This window comes from Drosophila gunungcola, chromosome 3R (assembly GCF_025200985.1).
Source record: "Drosophila gunungcola strain Sukarami chromosome 3R, Dgunungcola_SK_2, whole genome shotgun sequence".
Taxonomy (NCBI): domain Eukaryota; kingdom Metazoa; phylum Arthropoda; class Insecta; order Diptera; family Drosophilidae; genus Drosophila; species Drosophila gunungcola.
This window is the reverse complement of record NC_069139.1, coordinates 19,001,405-19,027,945: the sequence shown is the minus strand read 5'-3', so window position 1 is coordinate 19,027,945 and position 26,541 is coordinate 19,001,405. Positions and strand designations below refer to the sequence as shown.

General features: G+C 37.8%; 4 protein-coding genes across 5 annotated transcripts; 3 read left to right on the top strand and 1 right to left on the bottom strand.

Annotated features, from left to right (window-relative positions):
• Window positions 1–13,589: 13,589 nt before the first annotated feature.
• LOC128256183 (keratin-associated protein 19-2) lies at window positions 13,590–14,166 on the bottom strand. The gene has a single exon (XM_052986326.1). It carries the CDS (start codon window positions 14,087–14,089, stop codon window positions 13,643–13,645), a length of 447 nt encoding a protein of 148 aa, XP_052842286.1. The 5' UTR covers window positions 14,090–14,166; the 3' UTR covers window positions 13,590–13,642.
• A 3,322-nt stretch (window positions 14,167–17,488) lies between these two features.
• LOC128256185 (keratin, type II cytoskeletal 1) lies at window positions 17,489–18,068 on the top strand. Of its 2 annotated transcripts, XM_052986351.1 has the most exons (2): window positions 17,489–17,738; window positions 17,769–18,068. In XM_052986351.1, the coding sequence occupies exons 1-2, from the start codon at window positions 17,552–17,554 to the stop codon at window positions 17,948–17,950; spliced, it is 369 nt and encodes a 122-aa protein (XP_052842311.1). In that variant the 5' UTR covers window positions 17,489–17,551; the 3' UTR covers window positions 17,951–18,068. The 2 variants fall into 2 exon arrangements, with proteins under 2 accessions (XP_052842311.1, XP_052842302.1); XM_052986342.1 differs by having other exon boundaries at window positions 17,489–18,068.
• A 2,934-nt stretch (window positions 18,069–21,002) lies between these two features.
• Window positions 21,003–21,825, top strand: LOC128262360 (neuropeptide-like protein 32). Its single transcript, XM_052996563.1, has one exon. The coding sequence runs from the start codon at window positions 21,033–21,035 to the stop codon at window positions 21,384–21,386; it is 354 nt and encodes a 117-aa protein (XP_052852523.1). The 5' UTR covers window positions 21,003–21,032; the 3' UTR covers window positions 21,387–21,825.
• A 386-nt stretch (window positions 21,826–22,211) lies between these two features.
• Window positions 22,212–23,415, top strand: LOC128262934 (uncharacterized). The gene has a single exon (XM_052997527.1). It carries the CDS (start codon window positions 22,243–22,245, stop codon window positions 22,576–22,578), a length of 336 nt encoding a protein of 111 aa, XP_052853487.1. The 5' UTR covers window positions 22,212–22,242; the 3' UTR covers window positions 22,579–23,415.
• Window positions 23,416–26,541: the final 3,126 nt, after the last annotated feature.

The following is a 26,541-nucleotide window of genomic DNA, read 5'->3' as shown; positions in this document are numbered from 1 at the left end:
TCAAAAGCACTTAAATATTAAAAAGTATAATTTTAGTAACATAAATCAATATTTGCCCACTACTTTTGTTTCTAGAATACCTTACTGATATGTGGATTACCAGTAGTGATTCATTTGGTGCCTAGATATTTTACATCGCCGTCAGTGATAATATTTCTATGGGAAAAAAGCTAAATTACTTCAGACATCGTAATTTCTTAATAACTGGATTTTCCTTGGTATTATGTGTTTTTTTGTGCTAGAATTTCAGCCCCGCATATTTGGCAGGAAAACAAAATGTGGGGAATGGGCAAAGAAAAATAAAAACTATACCGCGGCAAATAAATAAAAATGCTGCTCACTTCTGCTGCGGCGCGTTTTATGCGCACTTGCACACACAAATTTCAACTCACACACAAACACACACACGCAGGCGTGCAAACAGGTGTGAGCTACCTCACTCACACACAGTGCAAGGCTTGATTCATTTTTGTAGTGCATACTTTCGGGCGCTGCTTATAATTCCGCGCCAGAGTTGTAAATATTTGTTCAAGTATTTATTTATGTACTGCCTTCGCGCGTGTTTCACCTGCATACACCGGCACAAACCGACTCACACCTGCATTTGTGTGTGTTTGCCTGGGCATACTTCCCTTTGGTTTTGTGTGAGTTGCGGGCTAAATTAAAATGCATTGCACTACAGCTGGCTTTTTGATTTGCCAGCTCTCGTAGCGACTAGTACCATCGGGGCGAGCTCGAGTTCGATGGTGTACTTTCAATTTCTTTAATGGTAATCCAGACTCCCGCTGCTGCTGGGGAATAGTTTGCTGCCATCAATTCCCGTAGGCAGATAATCATCTAACATCTACATTGTATATCAATATATAGATATATATATATATCTTTTACAGCTCCCATTTGGTTTTCAAATGTTTTGATAAAGAGTTATTGGTATAAATGAATAACGAAACACATTTGAGATATTTTAATTATTAATAATACATATAGTTTTCTTTTATTTTATATTAATTTTATCCAAATGTCTTTTGTAAATTTGTCAAAATATTAAAATATTTTTAAAAATATCTTTAAATGGTTTCAATAAAATAAAATCTTTACAACTTTTGAATATAAACAAGAGTGCTCAAAGTTTAATTAAAAAGTTTGGTAAACACACAGTTAATTAACATTTTGATAATTAATTGAAAGTTTCTGTTATCATTGTAATTGAATTATAACAAAAAAAACCAAAGCACTTTTTTAATGAAACCCTAAAGCAAAAATAATCTTGAAATGCATCTGGCAAATTGCATTTGATTTCATGTTGGTAAAAGACCAAGCAGTACTGACATTGTGACCGGCTGCAAATACTAATCAAGGAATTACCAAAATATTTCTAAGTGGATCAAGTTTGGAGTCATTTCATGCTTTGGAATTTTCCCCAAGTCTTTGGCTCTCGTCCTTGTCCATGACAAGCCAAAGTTATCAATTTTTCAGCTGCTCCCTTTGGCCACGGTTCATCAAACATCTCTGCAGACACTTCTTGGCATTTGGAAATTGATTTAAAAAACTTTTTTAATTAATTATGATAATGTCGTAGTGAGCGAGTTCAGTGCGGGGGCGTCGCGAGCCACGCCCCCTCAGCCCAACCACGCCTCAATACATCTGACGCATTGCTGTTGCCCCGCTGCGTCTGTCGAGTATTCTGACTTCTTTTATTGCTGCAAATGATGTTCGAGTTGAGTATTTCTTTGCCCCCATCCTTCATTTTTTTATCATCGGAATGTTTGAGTTTTCACATTTCAATTTCTGGAATTTTCGCCAGCAACTTTGGATGATTTCTCCCCGTACGTGTGTGTGGGTGAGTGCTCAAGTTAAAATTAACAAAAATTGTGGAAACTGAAATAGGGAAGGGGGAAAGGGGCCTGCAAATAAGTTTTGTATTAATGAAATTGCAAATATGTAAAACTTTTATACATGTTTCTTTATAAACTGACTAATAGACTGAGTTTTGGCATGTTGTGTCACTGGGTCGGAGTCGTTGTCCTGGCACCATAGCTCTCTCCCCTAGGTCCTTTTTGCAGAGACCTGGTCTTCTTGTGAGTAAGTGAGTGTGTGTGTGTGTGTGTGTGTGTGTGTGTGTGTGTGTGTGTGCAAATATCCTGGCAACTTCTGCTGCAAAGTTTGAAAATGTATTTCAATGCATAGAAATGAATCTAATTTGTAAAATTTCATACAACAGTTGAAAAGTTATAAACGCGCAGGCACTTGCACTCGGCACACGGCTAGAATCCAGTATCCTGGATCCAAACCTCCTTCCCCCCATCCATTTGGCAACCTAGGGTGCACTGCCTCTTCCTTTTCGTCATCCCCAACCAGTTTCCCATTTTCCCTGCCTGTTTGTGTGAAACCGTCGACAACTTGGCATGCAGATTGCAAACTTTCGAATAGCATCAGCGGCTGGGGCAAGCAGCGCCGACCAAGAAAGGAAAAAAGTAAAATGCTGAGCAGATTTAAGTGGTGCTTTGTTATGCATAAATAAAATGCTTGGCAAGAAATAAGCAGGCTGGCTGACTGGCTGGCAGCGAAAAAAACTAGTACAAGCCAAAACATATTTTCAGTTTATTTAAAATAAATTTTACATTACTTAGCTCCCAACTAAAAAGCTGCAAACATGGGTCATGCCGAGGCACACGCCTACGCCCGCCCCTTTCGCCCGCACCAATGTGAAAAGTAATTTTCGCTTAGCCAACTTGCAAAAAGTTCTGCACAGGCAAAAAAAATATTAAAATGTGAAATAATTGGTCTCGTTTTCAAGTCAATTTATAAGTTTAATAAGTTCGCATTCATCAATAGCTGGGGGTATTAAAAGAAGTCGACATGATTGTCATTGCCAGAAGCTGATAAAATAAATAAAAATTAAATAAATAGCTAAAGGCTTTTGCGTATTTTATGCCATCGGAAGATAATACTAATTCAAAACGATACAAACCATTTTGCGAGAGTACATCAAATAACTTTATCTATAACTTTAATTTAGAATTGTTGTTGTTACTTTAAAGTAGGTATCTTCTAAGATCAATCTTTTATAAATTTCATTTTTTTTGGGGCTACACAGTTTTTTACAGTATCTCTTCTAACAATTAGAATGATATGTTTTCTCTGCAAGAATTTAGTTTAAAAGTAATGAATTTCTGTCTTAGAAAATTTAAATCATATTTTAGCATTTTTCCCATAGAAGTTTGATTAACAAAAGAAAAGTTTTAAGATGCCGACATCGAGGTTTTGTGTATTATATGTTACCCCTTTAGGTAGTTAATCTATGTGGATTGAAGTCCAGCATTGACTGCTAGTATTGCAACGTCAGCCGGCGTTAATAAATAAATAATAACTTACTTTTAAAATTGGGAAATTGTTTCGGCTGAATTTATTTTGTAAACGACTAGTTTATTAACAAATTTGTACAACTTATTTTGGAATTTTTGAACATAATTTATTGTGTGATGGAAGTAAGGGAACGGATGCCCAACTTTGTTGATATTTTTTGGCCGTGTGGATCTGAGCCTGGTTTGGCAATCTGGCCCTGGTTGGGGCACTAGGCACAATCTACGGCAAGCAGCCAAAGACAATTTTGTTGGCACTAATTGAATGTAAATACAATTTTGCTTTGCTGTCAAGTCTTGTGTCTAGGCGACGTCGCAACGCTGACGATGAAGACGACGAGGACGAAAAGGATGTAAACTGGGTGTTGTTGGCGGAGCTCTATGACGACGTTGGCAATAAAACGAAACGAGCTGATTGTATGCTACAAACAACTGGTGCAGCTGCTGCCAGGACTGTCAGGACTTCTAGTACAGCCAGGAGTCCTCGCGCTCGTTCAGATCCTCCCAGTCCTCCCAGTCCTCCCAGTCCACCCAGTCCATTCAGTAACCAGCCTTCGTCTTCAGTCCGCACTCCTACTGAAGTGTCGTTGTAACGTTTGGCACACAGATCAAGTGCAATGCAACGTGCAAAGTTGCAAAAAGCGCAAAAATCAACAGTATAAAATCTTTTATTTAGTGTCATCATCATCAACGTTTCATCCCACCCTTTTACTCCTTTCGCCATCTCGTTCTGCTCAATTTTCAAGCCCAGCCCGCATCTTGTTTTGGTGCACAAAATGTCATTTGCCGTTGTGAATTGATATTTACGTAAAATTTAATTACAAAATTTGTAAACATAAGTACGCAGTGGGTTCACATGCTTGTTGAGAAAGGCGAACACTCTGGAAAGAGCTGGTGGGGGTTAACGGGCTTATGCGGCCAATCAGGGTCAAAAACTCCATTAATATTATTAAGCCCGACTCTCAATTCAATTAAAATACATTTGTTTTAAATTGCTTACAAATTGTTTGCATTCAGGCGCTATTTTTTGTTACCGTTAATTGAATTACTTTTTGCCAGGACAATGAACAGCCGCAGTTCGGATCAAGGATCACCGTCAGCCGCTGGCTTAAAAATCGATTCAGTTTGTTGACCTTTTGTGTTTTATTAAGTTGAACAAAGTGTTTGTGTTGTGGCAATATGACGTATCTTATCGGATTTATGTAAATAGGATTATTAAATGTTACGTCTTCAAAGGGATATGTGCAATAGGACCATTAATCTTTAAAGTTCTTTGTAAACTGATTACTGAGGAAATTAATAAAACTAATCCCCAAAACTCCCATGGCCAACCAAAAATTAAAGGATCTTTATGGTAAAGATTGAAAGGAAAAACTATTTTAACTTTAATTAAATAAGAAAGATACATTTTGTATGCAACTAAGCTGTTAAAATTGTTTTTAGAAAACTGAAATCCCAGATGTTGCCTTATATTATATCCGCCCAAAAGTGTCAAATCTAATTGAGCATAACTGTTTTTAAATTAAATGTCCATCAATTTTCTATTTAAAATGACAAAAATGCCGAAGCAGAGCTTTAAATGAAGCAGCCATTTTAAATATATTTAGTATAACTTTTTCTGTTTGTTTTTGTTTCCAAACAAGATTGCAGCACAGAAATTTACTAATAGATTTAAATAAACATATGTTTTGTTAATTAAAAATAAAGCCCATGACCTCACCCAATGATGATGGTAAAAAAGTAATCTTTATTATTGCATTAATTAAAACGGTAGTTTTTATGACATTTTGCTTGCTATTCTGCTGTTTTGATTGCAGACTTTAAGTTCACTTCTGCATTTTGCTGGCAGCTAGTTATCCTGGATGTTGGCGACAGGTTGTTGCCTAATTAATGCATTTAGGCATTAAGCGGTCGCGCTGGTTGTAAGTGTTCATTAGCATTTTCGCTATTTGCATCTATTCGAATGCAATTTTCGCGTTTGCGGTAATGACATTCGCAACCATCGAAACGCTCTGGTTTTTCCTATTAGAGACGCCCAAATATATGCTACATTTTCATCCCGAGATTCTCAAGCAAATTGTCCACCATTCTGTATGTGCGGGCTTAAGTACACAAATAACAAATATGCAGCAGGGCTTGTTATTTTACTTATTAATTTATTAAGGCCAACAAATTAAAAAAAATATACATATTATATTAAACCAAAAACTAATCATACTTTAAAATATATAATACAATTGAAAACAATTGAAAAATTGAAAAAATTTTGAATAAAAAATTAAAACAAAATTTGAGAATTTGTCGCTGAGCTGAAACTTCGCCAAAAGATTATTTTTTAATAAAATAACAACAATTTTTTTGAATTTTCATATATATTTTCTCAGTGCATGAATATGTAGTCCATTTGTATGAGTACGCGCTTATGCGATTGTGTTGGTGGTCCACTGGCCCGTGCCGCCTGTCTCGGAACAAATCAAATCATCATCAAATCATGCCAAAATCGAGTTAATTCATCTCCACAGTTCATTGCACACTAACAAATGAGAGGGAGACGGCTGCCCCCTTGTGCGAAAGAGATGGGAAGAGGGCCAATGAAGGAGACAGGACGAGAGAGCTTATGCACTCGAAAAACGCATTTCAATGCAGTTTTCGGCATTTTGTCTAACGCAAAATATAAATGCATTTTGTCACTGAATGGCTACAAATGGGGGAGTCTGTGATGGTGGTTGTGGTGGATAAAAACGCTCGACTGGCAAACAACGCTGCGTATAAGCGATGCCTGATTGCGTTTCCGGTTTATGAAATTTGTGGTACGCAATGCAATAATTTCTCTGGCTTATGTGACTTCAGCTCTGATGGAATGCCTAAATGTGTGTTTTTGAGTGAGTGTTAATATTTTGTCGATTGGCGATGCAATGTTTTGTCATTTGCGAAAGCCATTATGAATTTATTTATTATTTTGCCGACTGCTGTGTGAGCTGTTGATTGCGTTTATGTATTCCCCGCGTTCTCGTCCCGCTTCCTTTTTCGCTGTGTGTCCGTGTGATTTTCAATTCGTTTTCGGCGTACGTGTGTTTTTAGCATTTTGCGTTAGCATCTGGCAAATTAAAGTGCAGGCAAGCAGAAATTCAATCTCTTGTTTGATTCTCCCTCTCGCTCACATGGGCCATCTCGCTCTTTGTGCCAACTTTAAATGCGGCAAAAGTCCCTTTTTTAGTCTTCTGCCTTTCTGATTTAAATTACGAAAAGCTCACGTTTTATTGTTTGTTTCAATTGCCTGCTGACGAGCCATGGATTCAGTGATATAGCCAAAGAAACACTCAAAAAAAATGTTCACTCAATTTTTTTTCATCGAAATGCTCATCATTTTTGTTTTCTTTCTTTGATAATGTATGAAAATCAACTGAAAAATATGTTTTTTATTTTTAAGTTAATTTTAATAACCTAGCGAGTTGCGGTATTCAGTTAAATAATTAATTAAAAACTAATTATTTCGCTTAAGTTGCTCCCGTTGATTTATCGTCTAGAAATAATTACAATTGTTAAATAACAAACATCAGTATTAAAAAAAATTTGTTTTTTCTTGATTAAATTTAATTGAAATATAAACGAATTTTCAAGATTGTTTCTTAATTTCTTAAAACTTCTAAGCTACAACATAACGATTTGTCTATAACTTCTATAGTTTTAAAATTAAAATAGAAAGACCTAAAATATATATCGCAAATTGCAGTATCTCAACCCGATTTCCAAATCAACATATATTTTTTTTGGTGTATATTTCCCAGGACGGGCGTAATCAGCAAATGTGCCAAACGTCCTCCAACATCGCCAACCAAAAAAGGTAGGGAAAACCAAATTAGTTTAATTTGTACGAAATCAAGCAAACGTATGAGAAGCAAAGGAAGCCAAAGGAAAAGCTAAAGCCAAAAGAGTCAGAGAATGGAGGAACGGCTAAAATTGTCTTCAGACAAATTCTATTTAGCATTTGCAAGGACTCTGGCCAGCGAAATGAACTTGGGCTAATTACTCAATGCAAATTAAAATTCATGTCAAGCAGATTGGATTATCCTCACGCAACATTTAATGTCGCACTTAGCAAATGGCCAGCACAGCGAAAAGGTGAACGGATAGCAAAGTCAAGGGCGTGAAATGCGACGACAGGACGGGCAAAATGAAAATGAAAATGGGAATGGGAATGAGATGAGAAAACACCCAAGGAGCTGCTGAGCGCTTCACAGAGCAACAAGGAAAAATCTCTTTTGAAATGCTAATGTGAAAATTCTTTAAGGAAAATTACGCAATACATTATTTTGGTTTATTTTGCATTAAAAGTCAATTTAGTGTTAAGGTCTCGAAGAAAAGAAAGCACACCAAAAAGGGCATCCCGAAAAAACAAATGCCGCTACAGAGCTGACGAAAAAAAGAGCTGTAGAGCGTAAAACGCGCAACAGGATTGGGTCCTGCCAATTGGATGGACAACGGAGCATCCAGCCAGGACATTCGTCGGCGTGGGCATGACAACGCAACTTGGAGTCGTCGAACCCTCGAGTTTTTATTTTGCATTTTAAGTTGAACCCGCGGAAAAGGAAAAGGGCCGAGGCCTCATACATCCCTCGTGGGACGGCAGGTGGCAAAGTGGGCGTCTTCGGTTACTACCTGGTTTTGTATCTTCATTGGAATAATCCATTGATAGTTTAAGCTAAAATGTATATACTAAACATAAAAAAATCAATACGTTACACTCGATTTTTTTAAAAGATTTTGACCTCCTTTTCACAACCACATTGTTTTAAGGTAAAAACGTTAACTTATTGTAGCTTTAAAAATCCAAAATAGGTTGTAGCTTAATAATATTAAAGCAATAATTCTGTTAATACAAATTTTATAAAATACTCTTGAGTACATTCTTAAAGTTTTTGGGTCATTCATGTTTAGCAGATAAGTTTCTTCTTGATAAATTAATTTATATACTATAATATGTTCCATTTTGCATTGAAGTGTTTTTTGATCCATCCAAAATGATTTCAAAATCTTCAAGCTCGCTTCAGGCAAATGAGATTATAAGCTTTCCGCATTTAACATTACAATATGCAACAAAAGCCATTATTATGGCTGCCTTCCACTTAGTCGGGCTTTTTTCAACATTTTCGCCACGGTTTTTCCCATTGTGAGTCGTGGCGGTCCCTTTTCGTCGTCGAGTGAGTGTCCTGCGCGGGCATTTCGCCATTGCCGCGGCACGCTGCCTCTGCTCTTTATCTATTAAAACGCCTTCCAATTTGCATATTTCTGCAGCTGTAACAGCTGTCAACGCTGGACGCGACGCAGGACTTATTGTCGGCGGAGGGTTAGGGGAAACGCGCCAGCTCTTAAGATAATGTCTGCCGGCCAACGGACTCGCCGACTGATGTCTTGGGCAATGGAGTGAGCAAATTAGGGCCCCGGTCTGGAAACGCAAATCGGAAAGGGGGCTCCTTTCGTTCGGGGGTTATATACGTTCATGTCCCAGTAAGCACATACTAAATTTTCATCATTTTAGTAGTGTAAAAACATTGACTACTGGAGAAAAATAAAATTATTCAATAAAATTCATTAAAAATAAAGAAAATTACAGTTCAATAAATTCCATAAACACAATTTAGAAAAAATGTTTCCAAACAATATGACTACTTAAATTATATGTATATATTTAACATATATTTAAATTTATTATTTTATATTTATTTAAATCCAGTGAATTTGAAAATAAATTCTTTAAAATTAATTAGAAAGTCTTCTAAACTAAAATCTGGCCAAAAAATAACGAAATTGTTTAGTATTATACTAAATAAAAAATATATTATATCTTTAAAATTTGTTTACGAAAAGTAGCAGGGCATGAAAAGGTCCGTTTTGATCTTGCTTACTTTGTTTCGTTTTATTCGGTTGTATGCCTTTTTATTTCGTTTCTTTTGCTGGCTTGTAAAGCTGTCACATTACCTACATCAAGTGTCACTTTAAAACGCATTTTTCTTTCACCCCGCTCGGGTCTCATTTTGAAGTGTTGCTCAAAGCTGTCGCCACTTTGCTTTATCTAAAGACCGTTCGCCCATTCGCCCAATCGCCCGTTTGCCCGTTCGCTCGATGTCCTGGCCGTCCGATTTGCCTCAATTTTCGTCCCTCTGGTGGCTCGTGTTTGTAAACAATTCGAGGGACATTAAGTTCCAATTAAGTAACATTCCAGGCAAATCAGACAGACCCGGCCTCTGGCAATTGTTTATGCTGTTGTTGTAGGCTTTTGTGGGCGGAAGCAGCAGATTGCTTTGTTAATATTAATTTGTCATTAGTTTGGCTTACGAGCCGTCTCGTTTAAAATGCATTGATAGGCCAAGTGGCTCTTATCACAGCTCCAGCTGCGAGCTGTGTACATAGTGACTGGCTGGGTCGGTTGCCGTGGCATCAGATAAGTTTAATGCGCTTTAAACTGTTTGGCTAGGAGCTTGCGGCCTGGCCAGGAACGGGGCTAAAATCGCCGCTTTCGGGCAGGGTCCTTTTGAAAACTAGGCACAACTGTTGCTCGGGCACTTTGCTGATGAAAGGGTGCGAAGGTAGTTCGGTTGCGGCCCAACCGCAAGCTCACCTGCTCCCAACTCTGGTTCTCATCCTTTTTTATTGGATTGTGCACCTACAAAAAATTTTCTTTTCTTTTTACAACGAACTTTCGATTTATTTTGTTTTGCAATTATAATTGTTTTATATATATAACAAGTGTTCGACTACTATAAACATTTTTTAGACTTGACCACGAAGGAAGTAGCCTTGGGGCTCGAAACAGTCGCTTTTTTGTTCAGACTAGCAAGAACACATATCTAATCAAAAATATATTCATGTCTAACCTGGATTCAACAGGTGTTAAGCTCAGATAATAATCAATTTAACGTCAGTAAGTAAATAACCAAACTTATTTAATAGTGGCGTTAAGTTTTATATAAATAAAACGTGTTCAACAATCAAAACTTGCTCTGTGTTTGAGATTGTTTCTTTTATAAACGTTGGTATTATATGTATGTAGTTTAACTGCAATAAGGATAGAACTATTCTTTCAATGCAGTACCTAAATGTTTTAAATAATTAAAATACGCTCTTAAGCTAAGATGCCTGCTTATATATTGATATATTTAATGGTTTGCTTTCGAATAACGCCAGGCAATTTTCCCAGTGCACTCTTTGCGTTATCTAGTCATCGGTTTAGGACCTTCGTGTGCTTTTCTTAGGGTACCACTTTGATGGACAGATCTTGGAGCTCAAACCATAGAGATTTTATTTTCCGCACCAAGTCCTTCCCGCTGGACTAGCTCTCTTATTACGGCTCTAGCTGTGCTTTTGGCCGGCCATCATCTTGATTTATTTTTATTTTCATCTGCTTCTTTTTACGCTCCAACACGGACGGACTATGGCTCACATGTATATATATATGTATTTATATAAACACTATCAGCACTCAAAGGCTTCGGCTTCAAGTGTCGACGTTTTTTATTTCACGCTACTTTGAGCTGATACACATGCAAATACACACAGACACCCACATATTGCGGGGGCCACAAAGCGTAAAAATGTATAAAGCTTATGCCAACTGGCAACCCGTTCGACCCACTGCCTTTTCTGTCAGTCAGTCAGTGAGGCGCGTTATTTCAGTTTAGTTTAGTAAACCCCATCTCCCCACCCGACTACGCATAAAAAGCAAATATATGTTTTCAATGCGGCAGCCACGGCAACCGCAACGTCGGGCTTTCAATAGAGGTATAGAGTGGAATATGGCGAAAAGGAAGGTGTTATCTGATTGCCATTTTAAACACAGCACCCGGCTGCAGCAATTTCGAGAGCAATTGGCAAAGCACTGGCCAAATCAAAAGCGATGCCCACTGAAAGGCGAACTCAGCGCATAAAAAGCAGCGCCAGATCCAATGAATGGCTTAGCGCTTCCAGCGATTCTACAGCCCCCCGATGAAAATCCGACAGCCAGTGCCTGAAGAGACATTAAAAGATAATCGGCACCAAGTAGAAGCGCAATCATAATCCGCCGGATGGGGTGAGATGGGGTCCACACACACAGACACATTCCGTATTTGTCAACGGATTGTCAAAGCCAAGTTGTCAAACGATGATCCTATTCAGGGGCAGGGTACTCGCGCTTAGTCACCCCGTTTGCCTACGATCGTGCTTAAAAACATGTTTAAATAATAAATAATTTTTAATAATAAATACATGTACTTATTTTAAATATACTATCGGATAAAAAGAAGGATTTCTAGTCACTTGTGAACTATCTCCTTACTTTTAACCAAGTACCATAAATAAGAGTTATATGAGACTATTTTTTAAAAAGACGACTATGATTTTTACATTTAAACATCTAAAATAGCACTGTTTTAATTCTTGTTTACAAGTTTATAAAGTTAAGCTATTTTGGAAACAAATAAATATAAATACAAATTAAAAAGCTCAGCCAAATTGGTAAGTGTTTTGTTTTGTTTTCAAACAACTCTTATTTGCGTTCCATGCTTTTAACTTAAATTTTCTTTTATAGAAATTATATAAAAATATATCAAACAATTTAATGGTCATTAACTGTTAGTCATCTCATCGTTTGCTCATATTCAATTTTAAACACATCGATCTGTTAGCTTTTTTGTTTAAATTAAGTTGGCAATGAAAATGATCATTTCTTTCCCCATCAGAGAAAAATAAAATTGCCAATTTCAATTTGATATTCGCAGGTCAAAAAACACGTATCAATAATAATAATAATAATAATAATAATAATAATAATAATATAAATTTTTCGTTATTGAAAGTTAAAATAACTAAAAATTGATATTAAAAAACGTTATTTGTTTACATTCTCTTTATATTCAAACATATCGAAGTTAAACGCGAGGGAGTATAGCTTATTATCACTTTTGTTGTTTGTGTTTTACGAGGGCTTACAAAATTTTATGGCCATTACCAGTAGATTTATATATGTGAGACAATAAGTTATTAGAAGAAAATGATTATTAATTTATGTTCAATTACTGCAATTATACAGTCAACCGAGGGTCCTGAACAACACAATTAGTTGATGACGTTCCATGCTAAACTATTAAACGTTACCACCATGCAGAACATGCTTTTGATGCCACTGCAGTTCTTGTCGTTTTTCGTTCCTGTTAATTGAAATAATAATTCATGCTCACGTAGCTTGTTAGGGCATCGGACATGTCCCCCTTTTTCTTGGTCTGTGTCTGTCTTTGACTTCCTGTTGCTTGTTTTCTGTTTGCTTACGCTTTTGCGACCAAGTCATGTGTGTGTTTGCTTACACTGAGCGAAACGGAGCCAGTTGGGTTTGTGAGTGCAACGGGGCGTATGTGCAACGCAAGTCGTTTAAAAGTCACACACTAATTAAACGGCACTCGGACACTTTGGTCGACTGGTCCCTGAGTGTATAGAAGTGTATGGTTCGGTGTGTGTGTGAGTGTGAGTGTGAGTATGTAATGGCAAAGTGCTTACACTATCGGCAATTAAAATCTAAAAAGTAGCCAGCTCTTCCTGTCTGCATTACCCTGGCCGATGTCCACAAAGCTGGCTGCTTCTTGTATTTGCTTAAGCGTCTCCCCCAGCTGGAGGTAAATGATTGAGCTCTGGTTAGCGCAGAGCTGGGCAAATAATGCGGTGCGCCACGCTAGATTTTAATGAATGAAAGCGATAATCGTTTTGAATCGTTTGCTTCAAAGGAGCGCTTGACACTGAGTAAATAAAACGCGAAATCGTGGGGCCATCTTAGAGAAACATTTGCTTCAACTAGTTAGACTTATATTTCCAAAGCACTTTGATTTTTTACTTGTAGGTATCTTCGATTTAACCTTCATTAGGTTTTCAAGCATAAAAAAAATGGTTACTGTGCTTTTTTTGTTTTCCTTTTGTATAAATACTTTTTAAAGCGATTTTTAGGTTCCTATTATTCAGTTCCAGTTCAAATTCATAATTACCTTTAGGAATTTTTTTTTACCAATGTGTTTTGTTTGTGTCATTTTTAAAAGCCATTTTTTATGTTTGACTCTTTTTTGAATGCATCTTTTAGTTATACATTTGACCACAATCACATTACGGTGTCAAATAGCCGACTGAGGAATCATTCGCTAATCCCCGCTTAGCTTACCACAGCTAGGCGTCACTTCCAATTTTATAAACATTTCTTTTTAGTTAAATTTGCCAAAAGGTTTAGTTTTTTTTTTTGTTGGTTTTTTATTTCGTATAGCCACTTAAGCGAATGGGGAAAATGGACTAACACCATAGATGCCGCCGGCAGTGGCACCAAAGCCGCCAATGGCCGGATATCCAATATTATAGCCACCGCCATAACCATAAGGACGACCATAATATCCGCCCGCCAGTCCCAAGCCGCTGGAGCCATATAGATTGCCGTACGGATAAAGTGAGGAGCGTATGCCGGCGTAGCTTCCATAGCCTCCATATCCCCCGTATCCTCCGTATCCCCCGTATCCTCCGTATCCTCCATATCCTCCATATCCGCCGTATCCGCCGTATCCTCCGCCGTAGCCGCCCATGTATGGATAGGGAATTTGGCGACTCACTCGCTCGCCCCTTTCGGAGTCCTCAGTTTTTCCAGACTCATTTTGCTGCAGCGGTTGGCCAACTGTTGCGGCGATTAGCAGCGCATATAATCCAAATAAAAACCAGCTACGCATTATCCTTATTGCTTGTTGAACTGCTGGCTGGTCGCTTGACTTTATCAGTGGCTTTATGGTTGCTCCGCTCGCCGTTTCCCGACTGTGACCTGGCCAAGTCGCGACCGGTGTCTTTATAGCCTAGAACTTTGGGCATAAAATGGAAACTTTTGTTTCGCCTTTTCAGCACGCCGCGTGGACTTGGTCTGTTTGTTTTGCGGCCGCTTGTTAGCAAAAATTAGATGCTAATGTAAATGCCATAAAACAAACTATTAAAATATGCGAGTACGATGCCCCCAGCCTTCGCCCGTCAGCCCGCAAAAACGGAACAAAAGACCAATTCATATGGTTGGCCCGTGTATTTTCTGGTGGCACGCTAAGTGGCGCTCATGAAATCGAATGGCAGCCAGTGGCAGTTTAAAGAGCAAAACATTTCACTTTGCGGCGAAACAAACTTCTGAGCAGTGGTGTCCAGATTACAGGAGGTAGCCAAATTGTATTTTAAATATTTGATGGCATTTGATGGTATTACATTTCTTTTAAATTTTAAAATTTAAGTCTAACTCTTTAAAAAAAAAGGTATTTTAAGTAAATATTCTTTTAGTTTTACAATAAAACATATTGTAGAACACACATTTAGCCAAAATATTTTTTAACTACTTTAGACAAAAACAAGATCCACTTATGTAATTGTATAATTTAATTTAAATTTTAAATTTAAACTGCCTCTGTTAGTTTGAGGTTCAGAAGTTTGAAGTCATTTGACAGCTCAAATATTATATACCATATATGTTATATAATAAAATATAAACAAAAAATGGAAATTAATAAATTAGGCTAGGATCATAAAGTTTTGCCTGATAAGGGCAATTCCTAAAAACTGAATTATGGGAAAAGTGAAGTTTTGGCTATAACATCGCCAAGTTGGCCACACTGCTTCTGCGGTCAGGTAAGCTGTGTAAATGTGCTAATTCCATTTGAAGGTTAGTAATGCTATTGACCAGGCGCAGACCAACTCCCACTACATCGCCCCATGCCCCAAACCATATCATTCCGATTCCCATTCCCAGACTTTAGGCAGACGCCTCCAACTTTGGGGTGCGTAAGTGTGAATTGCTGTTAGCTGTTGCTCTTGTTGTTTGCCGAGTTTGGTCAGCTTGCGAGTTGGCCAGCCAGCTTGTTTGCCTGTTTGCTGCTGTTTGGCTTCACTGTTTGTTTTATGAGCGTGGGCCGGCCATTAACAATGCTCGATGGCTCTATAGACGGCTTGTATAGCTCTCAATTGGTTTATTGCGGTTTGGCCGTATGTGTTTCTCACCCGAATTCGCAGTCTAATCCAAAAGCCATAGCTGCGTCATTTTAATTCATTTATGCAAAACGCGAAATCTCTCTACCCATCTCCATTTCGCTGCCCAAATTTGCTTATTCAAATTTAAACGCTTTTAGCCAGTCCACAAAACTGGGTCAATTAACGATGTCAACGTCAAAATGATGCACATTTTGCGACCCACTCCGCTTACAAAACGCCCAACGAAATCCAGTTGATGGTGTAAACTTCCGCATAAATTTTCACGGAGAGACTGCAACGCGAAACTCATTGAGAGCAAAAAGGATCTCAGGCGGAGCATAAATTAAAAATCTGCCTTTCACTCGACCACGGCCGACGCGGTGCGAAAAAAAAGTTGACTATGATTGTCATAATCAGCGAAGAAGTTGGAGCAGGAAAAAGAAACTGGAAACTAAAAAAAACTAAAAAAAGGTGCACGCAAACATTTACCTTACAGTCTTACCTAGCCCTTAAAAAACCGGATGGCGATTAGTAAAATTACTAATTTACATTGGTGTTCAGGTGGTGGCCAACTAATTCATGTTTTTCGGGCTGTTGGTTCGTTGGAGCAAGCTCATGGTAATTTATGAGCCACAATGTTATTCCACCAAATGGGAATTCCTATTTTAAGAGACCTTTAAGCTGGGAACTTTAATTTGGTTTTTTACGAAACCCATTTGATATTTCTGAAAGAATTTATTTAATAACCTTGAAATTAATTCTATAAAAGTCGTCGCCTAAAGTTTAAGCCACATATCTTTACAAATAATTTTAATAAATAAATCGAATAACAAATAACATATCAAGTAGTAATCAAATTAAAATCACGTGCTGAACTAAACGTTTTTACCTGTTTAATGTGGGAAATCTTAACTTATTTCTGTAAAGTTTTTATATAATATTTCCCTGCTCGCTTTTTGTTTGTTACTTCTTCAAAAGTTAAACATAAAGTTTCTCCTCAACCAAGACGGATGACTATAATGTTGTGAAAAATGTAGGCAGTCTTGTCACATTCTTCACCTCTGTTAAACTCGAAATGACGATGGTCGCAAATTGACGGATGACAGGTAGGACGGCAAATCAGTTTAATATATAAGTTTGACCGTAGCAGATTATTTTGAAGGTCCACTTTAAGTGCATAATTGAATAAAAAGTTTTCTGCTTTTCACTTTTAGGTCCTAAGAAAGCGAGATGAGTAAGTATATTAATCTTTATTACATTTATTAAACAATTGTGAGGAATTGACAAACAGACATGAGTTTCATAAAATCACTACATGAAAATCTGCTTTGTTTTCACTTAGCACATCGAGCAATTATAAAATGGCCGTTCGCTTTAGTTCTTTTATAACTCTTCTTGAGGAAAGTCTTCAAAGAGAACAAAATAATTTTCCAGTTATGCACTGCACAACTGCGTAGATACAATGCGTATGATATTTTTAGCTTAAATGCTAATTTTACGTTATACAATAAAATATCAACGTCATAAGGCAGACCGAAATGAGTCAGTGCGTCAGGGTAAATGAAACCGAAATCATTGATGACATTTAAATAACAACCAGTTGCGTAGACTGTTTACCCTTAGATTTTAATTAAGCCAAACAAACAAAACAAAATCCCCGAACCCCGTCGGAAAGCTTTTCGAAATCAGAAAGATGAATGGAGAGGCCCACTTGAGATGGTGCTTCCCATGAACACTTGGCCACTTGTCTATCGATCTGTTTTGCTGTGCCAGCCAAGAAAACTTGAATGTTTTGCGCATTTGAATGGGCGAAAGCCCATCTTTCGGCTGGACCACATCAGAGCTCCCCTTTGCGGGTGTTTGTGCTTGCCAAAAACTTTGCCTCTGCTCTGCTTTTGTTGCCTAATAGGTTTAGGTTATTATTATGGGGAGTGTTATTGTAGTTGCCTAGCGCTTAGCCAGACAGTTAATACGAATCGCTCTGCCCGCAGTATTCATTTCACTCATTTCAGTTTGGCGAAACACTCACAACTTTGATGTTCCGCCCGGTCGAACCACTTCTACTTTAATTCGCTTCCTCCGACGACGCCGCCAGTCGATAAATTCCAAATCATATAAATTGCCAGCCGACGAGTGGAGTTTTCATAGAATCCATCGAAACTTTGGCGGTGATAAGTGGCAGAAGTTTCCTCGAAATGCGCACATTTGTTAGCCTCGTCCTGGCGACCATCCTTCTGGTCGCCGGCTGCTCAGCAGCCACCTATGATCCTGCGGCCCAGCTGCTGGATGCGGATGTAGGGGTCCAGGCTCCTACGGCCGCTCGTCAAGTTCGTCAATACGGAGGATTCGGAGGTCCTGGAGGAGGCTTTGGCCGTCCAGGAGGTGGCTTCGGAGGAGGTGGCTTTGGAGGAGGTGGCTTCGGAGGTCCTGGAGGCGGTGGCTTTGGCGGCCCTGGAGGCGGTTTTGGAGGTCCGGGAGGCGGTTTCGGCGGTCCAGGAGGCGGATTTGGAGGCGGTGGCTTTGGAGGTCCTGGAGGCGGATTCGGAGGCGGTGGCTTTGGAGGTCCTGGAGGCTTTGGAGGCTTCCGAGGCTAAATACCAAAATCATCTGTGACTGACTTAGCTTAAACGACTACAAATAGAATGTGTAATCAAAGTGCACTCAAGTACGTTCTAATTAAATTCGAAATACATTTAGCCCTGTTATTTGATTCACTTAATTTCCTTGTCATTTGCAAGGCCTTCAATGATTGGCACTTACAGAGTTAAATGCGTCTGCACTTCAAAAAAGAAATGTGAAATTTTATAATTATAACAATTATAATTAAATAATTATAAATTATAACAAATACAAGAGCCAAATAAAATATAATGGATAAATGAGAAAAATCTGAGCTCTAAGCACGCTATTTAAAATCTCTCGATTTTCTTGGCAATCTTGTGTATCTGTTGATCAAATAATATATTTAGGCAAGATAAATTGGCTGTTTTTTTTTGCCTGTATATCAGCATTTAATTCTTTCATTTGCAGTCTGCCTGCTTTTTCCTATTTATAACAAAGCAATCCATTGAAACTTAACTGCCGCTGCTGCCACTGGCGTCTGCTATCTAACTTGCCAATCGCTTTGGTGCGCAAAAGTCGTTTAAGATTAAACGTTTGCTGTAAAATTTCTCTTTTGACAAGCGCCCTTTATTGTTAAAAAATTAACTTGGCTTTAAATTTACGCCTTTTGTTATCCCTTGACCTTAGCGCAGAGGACAGCCACCCAAACACCAACCCGCCCATACAAGGGTCATACGCCAGCATTGATAAAAGTTTTCGTTTTTTCTTGTTGCCCCGTCGCCCCATTTCATTTTTTTCTGGCTCGTGAAAAATTTCTCGTTACTACAACGCAGTCTTGTAAAAGGCTTTGTTAGTCTACACTTTCACGGTATACTTTGGGAACTTTGTTAAAAGAGGACTTTTCTTTTTTGCGCTTTAATGACTTTGCATAGTTGGGACTTAAAGAGTTCAACATTTTTAGATAACGATTTTAGTTTAAAAATCAACAAAAATCTTCGAGACTCTTAGTAATGTTAGTAGATAATTCAGTAGTTACACAAATTAATATTAATTTAGATAAATAAGGGTTGAATACAAAAAGAATTTACATTCATATGATTTTTATGGCGATAATAAGCATGCAAATTAGAACTCTGAATTCAGATTTAACTAGGATTTAGAATTTTCAGAAACAGCATTTTGTCGAAACAGCAGAACATTGTTTTAAAAGGTCTTCTAGATTTTCATTAATTTAATAACATAATTATAAGAATTGTAAGCTAGTTCATTATAATTTTGGTAACACCTTTTGGATATGTTTTCTCCTCAGAGTATTACAGATTCGGTAGCCTACCACATCCTCCTTGTATCAGCTTTTGGCCATTTTGGCGGAGTTCTTCTTATCGAAATCGTGTCTCAATAAATCTAAGGCACCTTTTGGATACTCACCCGCCCACCAAGGGCAACGCCCACGCAGCTGGCAACATCGGTGGGAAAATCGGGAAAAATGCGGAGGCGGGAAAAGCCGTTCGAACTGATTATCCATGTTGACCGTCTCGGCAGCAGCCGCAGCTGATTGATTTGTTATTGAAAATATTAGGCCTGGCCCAGAAGGGAAAAAGCCGGATTCGAGATGGGGATCTCGAAAAAGCGAAAAGGGGACTGACGTGGAACGTGCTGTGCGTTTGGATACGCTTGAAACTTTTATAACTTTATGAGGACGTTGTAATTTGATATCGCAAAGTTTTTTTTATTGCCTTTTATGGCCTTATAATTTGGCCGCGATGTTGTTACTATTGTTATTGTTGTTGCTGCTGCTCTGGTGTCGCCGCCACAAGAGAGATGCTGGCCCATCGGTCGTATACTTGTTGTTTGTGGCGGCTTTTTGTTTACACGTTATTTATGGCTTATAAATACGTATCGGTTTTTGGGCGGGTGGCGCTCGGGGCGGATTTTCTGAATTGTAAACAACTCACATGTGGCCCGTACTTAAGAAATCTCTTAATGAGCATTAGATGTCGGCAAATAAAATTACCCATTTGTACATGTACATGTACATGCTTGCATGTGTTTGTAATTGGATTTGAGACGTTTTACCTTTTTGAGTCCCGTCATGCAAATGACGCCACAATTTCTATTCAGCTTGTACAATTTTGCAATTTCAAACGTACATATGTGATTAGTTCTAATTAAATTGGGAGATGTGGGTTCTAGTCACTTAAAACATTAATAAAGTATGAAAGAAATATTCCCGAGAAATAAGTATAAAAAAATATTTTTTAAGTGTTTGTATCCAATTGACTGAATGATTCTTTAATTGTTTCTCTATTCTCGTTTCAATGCAAAACAAAGCAGATGATCTTTTTTTTTTTAATTTTAAATACCTAATATCACAATTTCATTACTAATTACATTAGAAGCATGAGTTAAAAAAGTATTTATTTAAAATTTATTTTGTTTGTTATAATTTATTTATAGGCAACCCAAATTGTATGCCATACTGCAGTATTTATGTTAACATATTTTCGATGGTTTTAAACTCGTAAGCATGTTTTAAAAGTTTAGAGCTTAGAGTACCAAATAACAATAAAATCAAATAAATAGTTACACAGTTAAGGAGTCTTATAATTTGATCATTAAGCTCGTTTCTTGCAGAGCTTGTTTAAAACTAGTTCTGCCTCTTAATTATTTTAAAAATGAAGTGACTAATAATATCAATAGTATCGGTGGTTTGTTGTTTATTAAGCTTATATATATTGTTGACGGTTTGGCATGTTACAGAGTAGCCAAATAAGCATATTATTCTCACGCTTGTAGAACATAATTAGAAGCCAATGGCGAGAGAAAAAGGGGGAATAATTCTAAAAACAGGTTGTATGCGCTGCGCAGAAATGATTTTGTTATTTTCTTTTTTTTCCTGTTCAGTTGTTTACACTTTCAGCTTGAGGCTCTTGAGAGTCGGGGGTTTTCTCCGCCATTTGATTATGCCCAGGAAATTTAATTGTTTAAGGTCGTCGGCACACAGAACCCGTTTAGAACCCCACAGTCATCAAGGTGGCCGAGCGCTATATAAAGCGCCTTGGCGGGGGATCGGCTCCACTTTAGTGAACTTTAGGTGAAGAAGATAGCGGAGCGATGCGCGTTTACCACTTGAATCTATTAGTGCTGAGTGCCGGCCTGCTGGTCCTGCTGGCAAAATCGGGGACCACGGCCCCGCCAGCGGATGTGGATGTACAGCAACTGACTCTGGCGGATGTAAATCAGGCAACGGAGCAGCAGGAGATGCCGGCAGTTCGCCTGGCCAGGCAATTCGGATTCGGCCGTGGAGGCGGTGGAGGATTCGGTCGACGTGGATTCGGAAGGAGGGGCGGAGGATTCTGCTGCGGCGGAGGCGGTGGATTCCGGAGACCCGGTTTCGGAGGCGGCGGCTTTGGTGGATTCTATCCACTACCACCGCCGCCCTTCTTCGGCGGGCCCTTCTACGGCTAGGTGTTATTAATTTAATGTGCATATGTGATATGATCAGACCAGGATTAGCTGCTAATAAATCAACACGAGCTGCTGCTCTAATTACCCGACCAAGTGCTGAACCAGTTTTTTATGCGGCGACGCGCATTCATTTAAGTGGGGCGTACTCTTTCTGAATTCGCATCCCAGGTGCTTAGCCATTCATTATAATGGGGCTCAGGCGGAAGCAGGTGCGAGATAGGGATGATGAACCCTTAGCATTGATGGTTGACATTACCTGAAACCTGAAAATACTCACATAGAGTTATTAGTTAAAGTAAAATTGGTTTTAATATTAATTCATTGAATTTTACAGTACTTAAAACTTTTAGTTTTTTTAGAATTCCAAACCAGAAAGCTTTGGAAACACGATTTTGGTACCAAAAAAGCTTAAGTACATATTTTTGTATGGTTAAAAAAATTTGAAATCGATAAATGTAACGCATTAACTTGAATATTGTCGTTTTTCTTAAGTGTAATGTATATATGTTTATTTTTACATCAACAAACTTGGTAAATAAATTTGTGACATATTTATAAATATAATACTTTGCCATTAAAAGTAAGCTTTTAAGAGTTGGCGAATTTCCTTCACAAGTAAATCTAAATACTTTCAGTGTACGTTTATAGCAACTTAATTTAAAATTATAGTAAAGATTGTAGCTGATAAATTGCTACCTGAAAGAGCTTTTTAATAAATCAAAAGAAGCAGCGGGTCTAATTGCCAAAACAAGTACTTAACTTATTTACAATGCTTGAGCTCTCTAGAGCTCACTAATTCCCATAAATAGAGTTGCTTGTGTTGTGAAAAATATTATTGTAACAAAAATAACTTAAGATGCGTGCGTTACGCTGTCTAATATTTGTAATTTTTGGAGTCCTGCTGGCTAGAAACGCCGTGGCTGAAGAATATAAATCAAAGGATGAAAAGGATCCACAGCAACATCTACCTGATGAAGTAAAAGGCTTGGATGAATCTATTGAACGGATACGTCGTCAGATTGGAGCCTTTGGAGTGGGCATTGGAGTTTTTGGGGCACGACATGTTGGACCAATTGGTAATCCCTATTATGGCGGTCCATATGGTAATCCATACTTCGGACAACCCTATGGCAATTACTTTCATGATCGTCGATTTGGAGGAGGCTTTGCTGGAAATTTCTACGGTCGCTGAGGCACATAGATTGCTTTGGCAGCCAATGTCGACTTAATAAAGTTAAACATTAAAAAGTATGAGCCCAATGGGATGAAAGGGTTGATGGGCAGCGGGGATTTGGCCCAAGGGCACCGCTGAAATTATAAAAATTTCATTTCAAATCACGTTGAGTGACATGCAGACTGAGCACAGGACAAGAAAACTTAATCAGCGATGTTAACGATGTCAGGCTGCGGGAAACAGGATGTCATTTTGTACCATCAAATGGCTCCATTCCGGGTCGCGTACTCGTATTTAATTCCGTTCCCTATTTTCTGTTCTTTCTTCTTTCTTTTTTCTTTTTTTTTTTGTATTTTCTAATTCATATGCGTTTCAAGTTTTAATTACGTGGGAAAAAAGCGAATGAACAAACGAGCGGGTGCCATCCAGGGAGCAAAGCCAGGACCACGGCCAGGATTTCTTCTGGCTTCGTTTGGCTTGACTGACAGACAGCTGCAGAGCAGCAGAGCAGTAGAGCAGCAGAACATGAAAATAACAAAATACGCCCAATCAGGCCAGCCAGCAAGGAATCCAGACGATGTACAGAGGGCAGACCGACGCTCAGACCTAGAGACAGACAGCCCCAGACCCGCAAAAAAGGGCAAAAAAATTAAGTAGCGAAATCAGCGGGTAAAAAAAAGAGCAAAACAGAAGGAACCGGAGCCCCCAAAACAACACAAATAAAACAGGATAAAGGCGTTGCATGCCAAGGATAATCCGTGCAGCGCTCGTACAAAGACGAAACTCGCGGCTGACAGGGGCGGAAGAAAAATGGTAGCACGCAAAAATTGTGAACTCACTTGACGTGGCTCATTCTGGCTGAGCTGGTACTCACACTGGAAAAAAAATTATAATTAATTATTATAAGATAAGTTAAGAAAGACCCAGTCAATATAAGGTGGCACAGAACCTTGTTTTAAAATTATAAATTTAAAACTGAAAATCAGATTTTTAATTTTTTTGTATATTTCTTTCCTGATTTGGAGGATATAAGAAATTTTTCAACATAAAAGACCTATTAAATATAAGTTTATATTACATTTTTTCCTTAGAATAAAATCTATATTACGAGTTAAAATATAAAATGGCTTGAAATTCTTTTTACCAACTTTTGAGTTTCAGCAACTATAAAAAGTCAGTAAAATTCAGCACATTTTCAGGTAATATTAGTTTGTTTGTATTTTTCAATTCGTGTGTGATTAAGAACATTTTTAAATGAAAAATAAAAATTCTCTCAGTGCAAGCTCTCTTTCCACATCCGTTTTCCACCCACTGCCAAATGGCATGACGACGTTGTTTGGTGTTGACGTGCTTGTGGGTGGGATGGGTGGTCATCGCTTGTTAGCAGCGTGCGGCGGCCAAATCAGCGCTACTTTCGTGGCTTGGCCAGAAGATGTGGCCATAAGCATAAATATGCACGAGCCTCTGGCAGCAGCAGCTGGCCAAATTGCCCTGTGCGTGCGTGCGTATTAAAAGCAGCAGATTCTTTGGGGGCGGGAGAAAAAAGAGAATAAATATCTGAGTAATTAACAATTACAATGATGCGAGCAAATTCGGTTGGCCAGCTCAGCTAGACCAGGTCCTAACGCTTGGCTGCCTGGTTAACGGACTGCTTGAGTGACTGACAGTTCCTATCAGAATGTGAAAGCCTGTCCGTCCATCTTTTCCCCTGGCAATCTGTTCGTCTGTGGTTGTGGTCCTCTTTGCTGTTGCTCCATGATGCTGATATTCCCACAGATGCTTCGGGTGTTTTGACCAGTGCGAAATAACAATGCGAATGGAATAGGGTAATAACATTATCCCCAGTAACTTGCAACGTTCAGGGAAAGAAGTAGTTTTGTAGAGATAAGGGAGAATTTGGGAGCAGCTTTACTAAGAAAACGTGATAATAATAATATTAAACGACATCATACTACTATTGCAATTTATTATGTGCTTAAATAAAAACAGAAATATTATTCAATTTATTAAATCTGTTATAATGTTATCTCTCTTGTTTTCAGTTATACGTAATTGTTTATCCAACAAGACCTTTACTTCTTAAGGTTTTATTAATCATATTTATGCCATGCAATAGAAACTAAAATATTATTCAACAGGCTAGTGCAATGTTCATTCGGCTTGCAGAATTTTACAGTAATCTTTTGATATGTTTTTGCTCGAATAAACATGAAAATTGCCATTATTTGAGGTGTATTTATTTTTCAGTAAATTTTAGACGGTTACCTATTGATAAGCTTGCTTTGTAATTGTTAGAACTCAACCAACAATTAGATTAAATATTATTAAATTTTCTGTGTGAATATTTGCAAATTTAGACAAAAACAATCAAAATACAATACGCAAGAATTTAGTTTAGTTGAATTGTGATTGTGCAGAAAAATAATAATTTATTTAACCTGCATTTCCTGATTGTGTTAACTGTGCAATCATATTAGGAAAGGACTAAAAGATATCGTATTTATTTATTATGAGAATGAAATGAGCTTTTAACCAAAAACCTTCAAGTTCAATTCGGCGTGTTTTTATAAACTTTAATTCGCGGCCTGTCAGGAATATCACATAAATTAGCCATCAACCTCAACACACTTTGGCCAGATTAAGAATGATTTTTTTTTTGGTTTCGTTGTGTGCTCTCCCGGATGCCTTGTTTAATTGTATTTGTGGCGGGGCACACACTCTCAAAAGCAAACACAAATACGCGTGCACGGATGGGAATGTAGATGTAGGCACATCCTGCCGCAAAGTTTCGCTGCTGAAAAATCTTAGAAAAAATCCCTAATTAAACAGTTTGTCAGTAATGCAAATAAACTTTGCTAAACTTTTGCCCACAGTCAACGAGCGCGTTTCGTTTCCTTTTCCCACTGCTTGTTGCTTATTATTCTTTGGTTTCGTTCTTATTTTCAAGTTCTCCCTTATTTAATTTTTTTTTTTTGGTCAAGCACACAAAAATGTAATTATTAAAAAATTATGCTAAACACGCAATAAAAAGTTGGTAAGAGAAAATAAAAAAAAATTAACGAAGAAAACCTACAACGGGACAGTGCCCAAGAAAAAATGTATTTTTAAAAGGCAAACGGTCAAATTTATATATTTGTAATGTTTTTTGTTAAACTTTGTTGTGTTCATTTTACGTTTTGTTTTGTTAGCCGCCCGCATGCTGGAAAAAAAGGAAAGAATAAAAGAAAAGCGAGGCTGGTAACAAGAGCAAAATTAACAATTGTTAATTTGAAAATTGCACACAAATGCGTAATGCGAAAGTTTTTGCGCTCCGCCGACGGACAGCAACCCGTATTCTTTCCCAGTCCCGGACCCGGTCCTCAATTCCGGATCCCGCCAGACTCAGCTTGGCCACTTGTTAAGTGTTAATGAAATAATTATGCCAACTTTGCCTGGTCCAGCCCCTGGCCGCACATGGCCCATTCCGCCCCCACTATGTATACATACACCGCAGAAAAATTAGGAATATCTTTGAATCTGATTGAGAGTTTTTTCATACCTTTAAATTTAAGAACATGAATACTGGTGTTCTAATACTTTACCTTATCATCAAACACTACATGCGTTTATTAAATCTATTAGTTAAATTTATAATCAATACCTATTTTTGATTATTTATAAAAGTAAAATGGCATAGCAGTGTAACCATATTAACACATTCGTCACGAAATGTTTTAACTTTTTCAATTCGATTCAAGTACTTAAATATTTTTATCAGGTCCAATCTTCCTTTTAAACGACTTATTATAATTATGAACCATTAAAATCGTCGAAGTATATTAAAAACATTTGATAGTTTTATCGATTTCCTAACACTTGTTCAAGATCAAGATTATTTTGAATAATTACTGAAAATTTATTTGAGTGTCCTTGTAGAAGATCAGGATTATTTTTAATAATATTTAAAATTTTATTTGAGTGTCCTTTAAATAAAAACCAAAT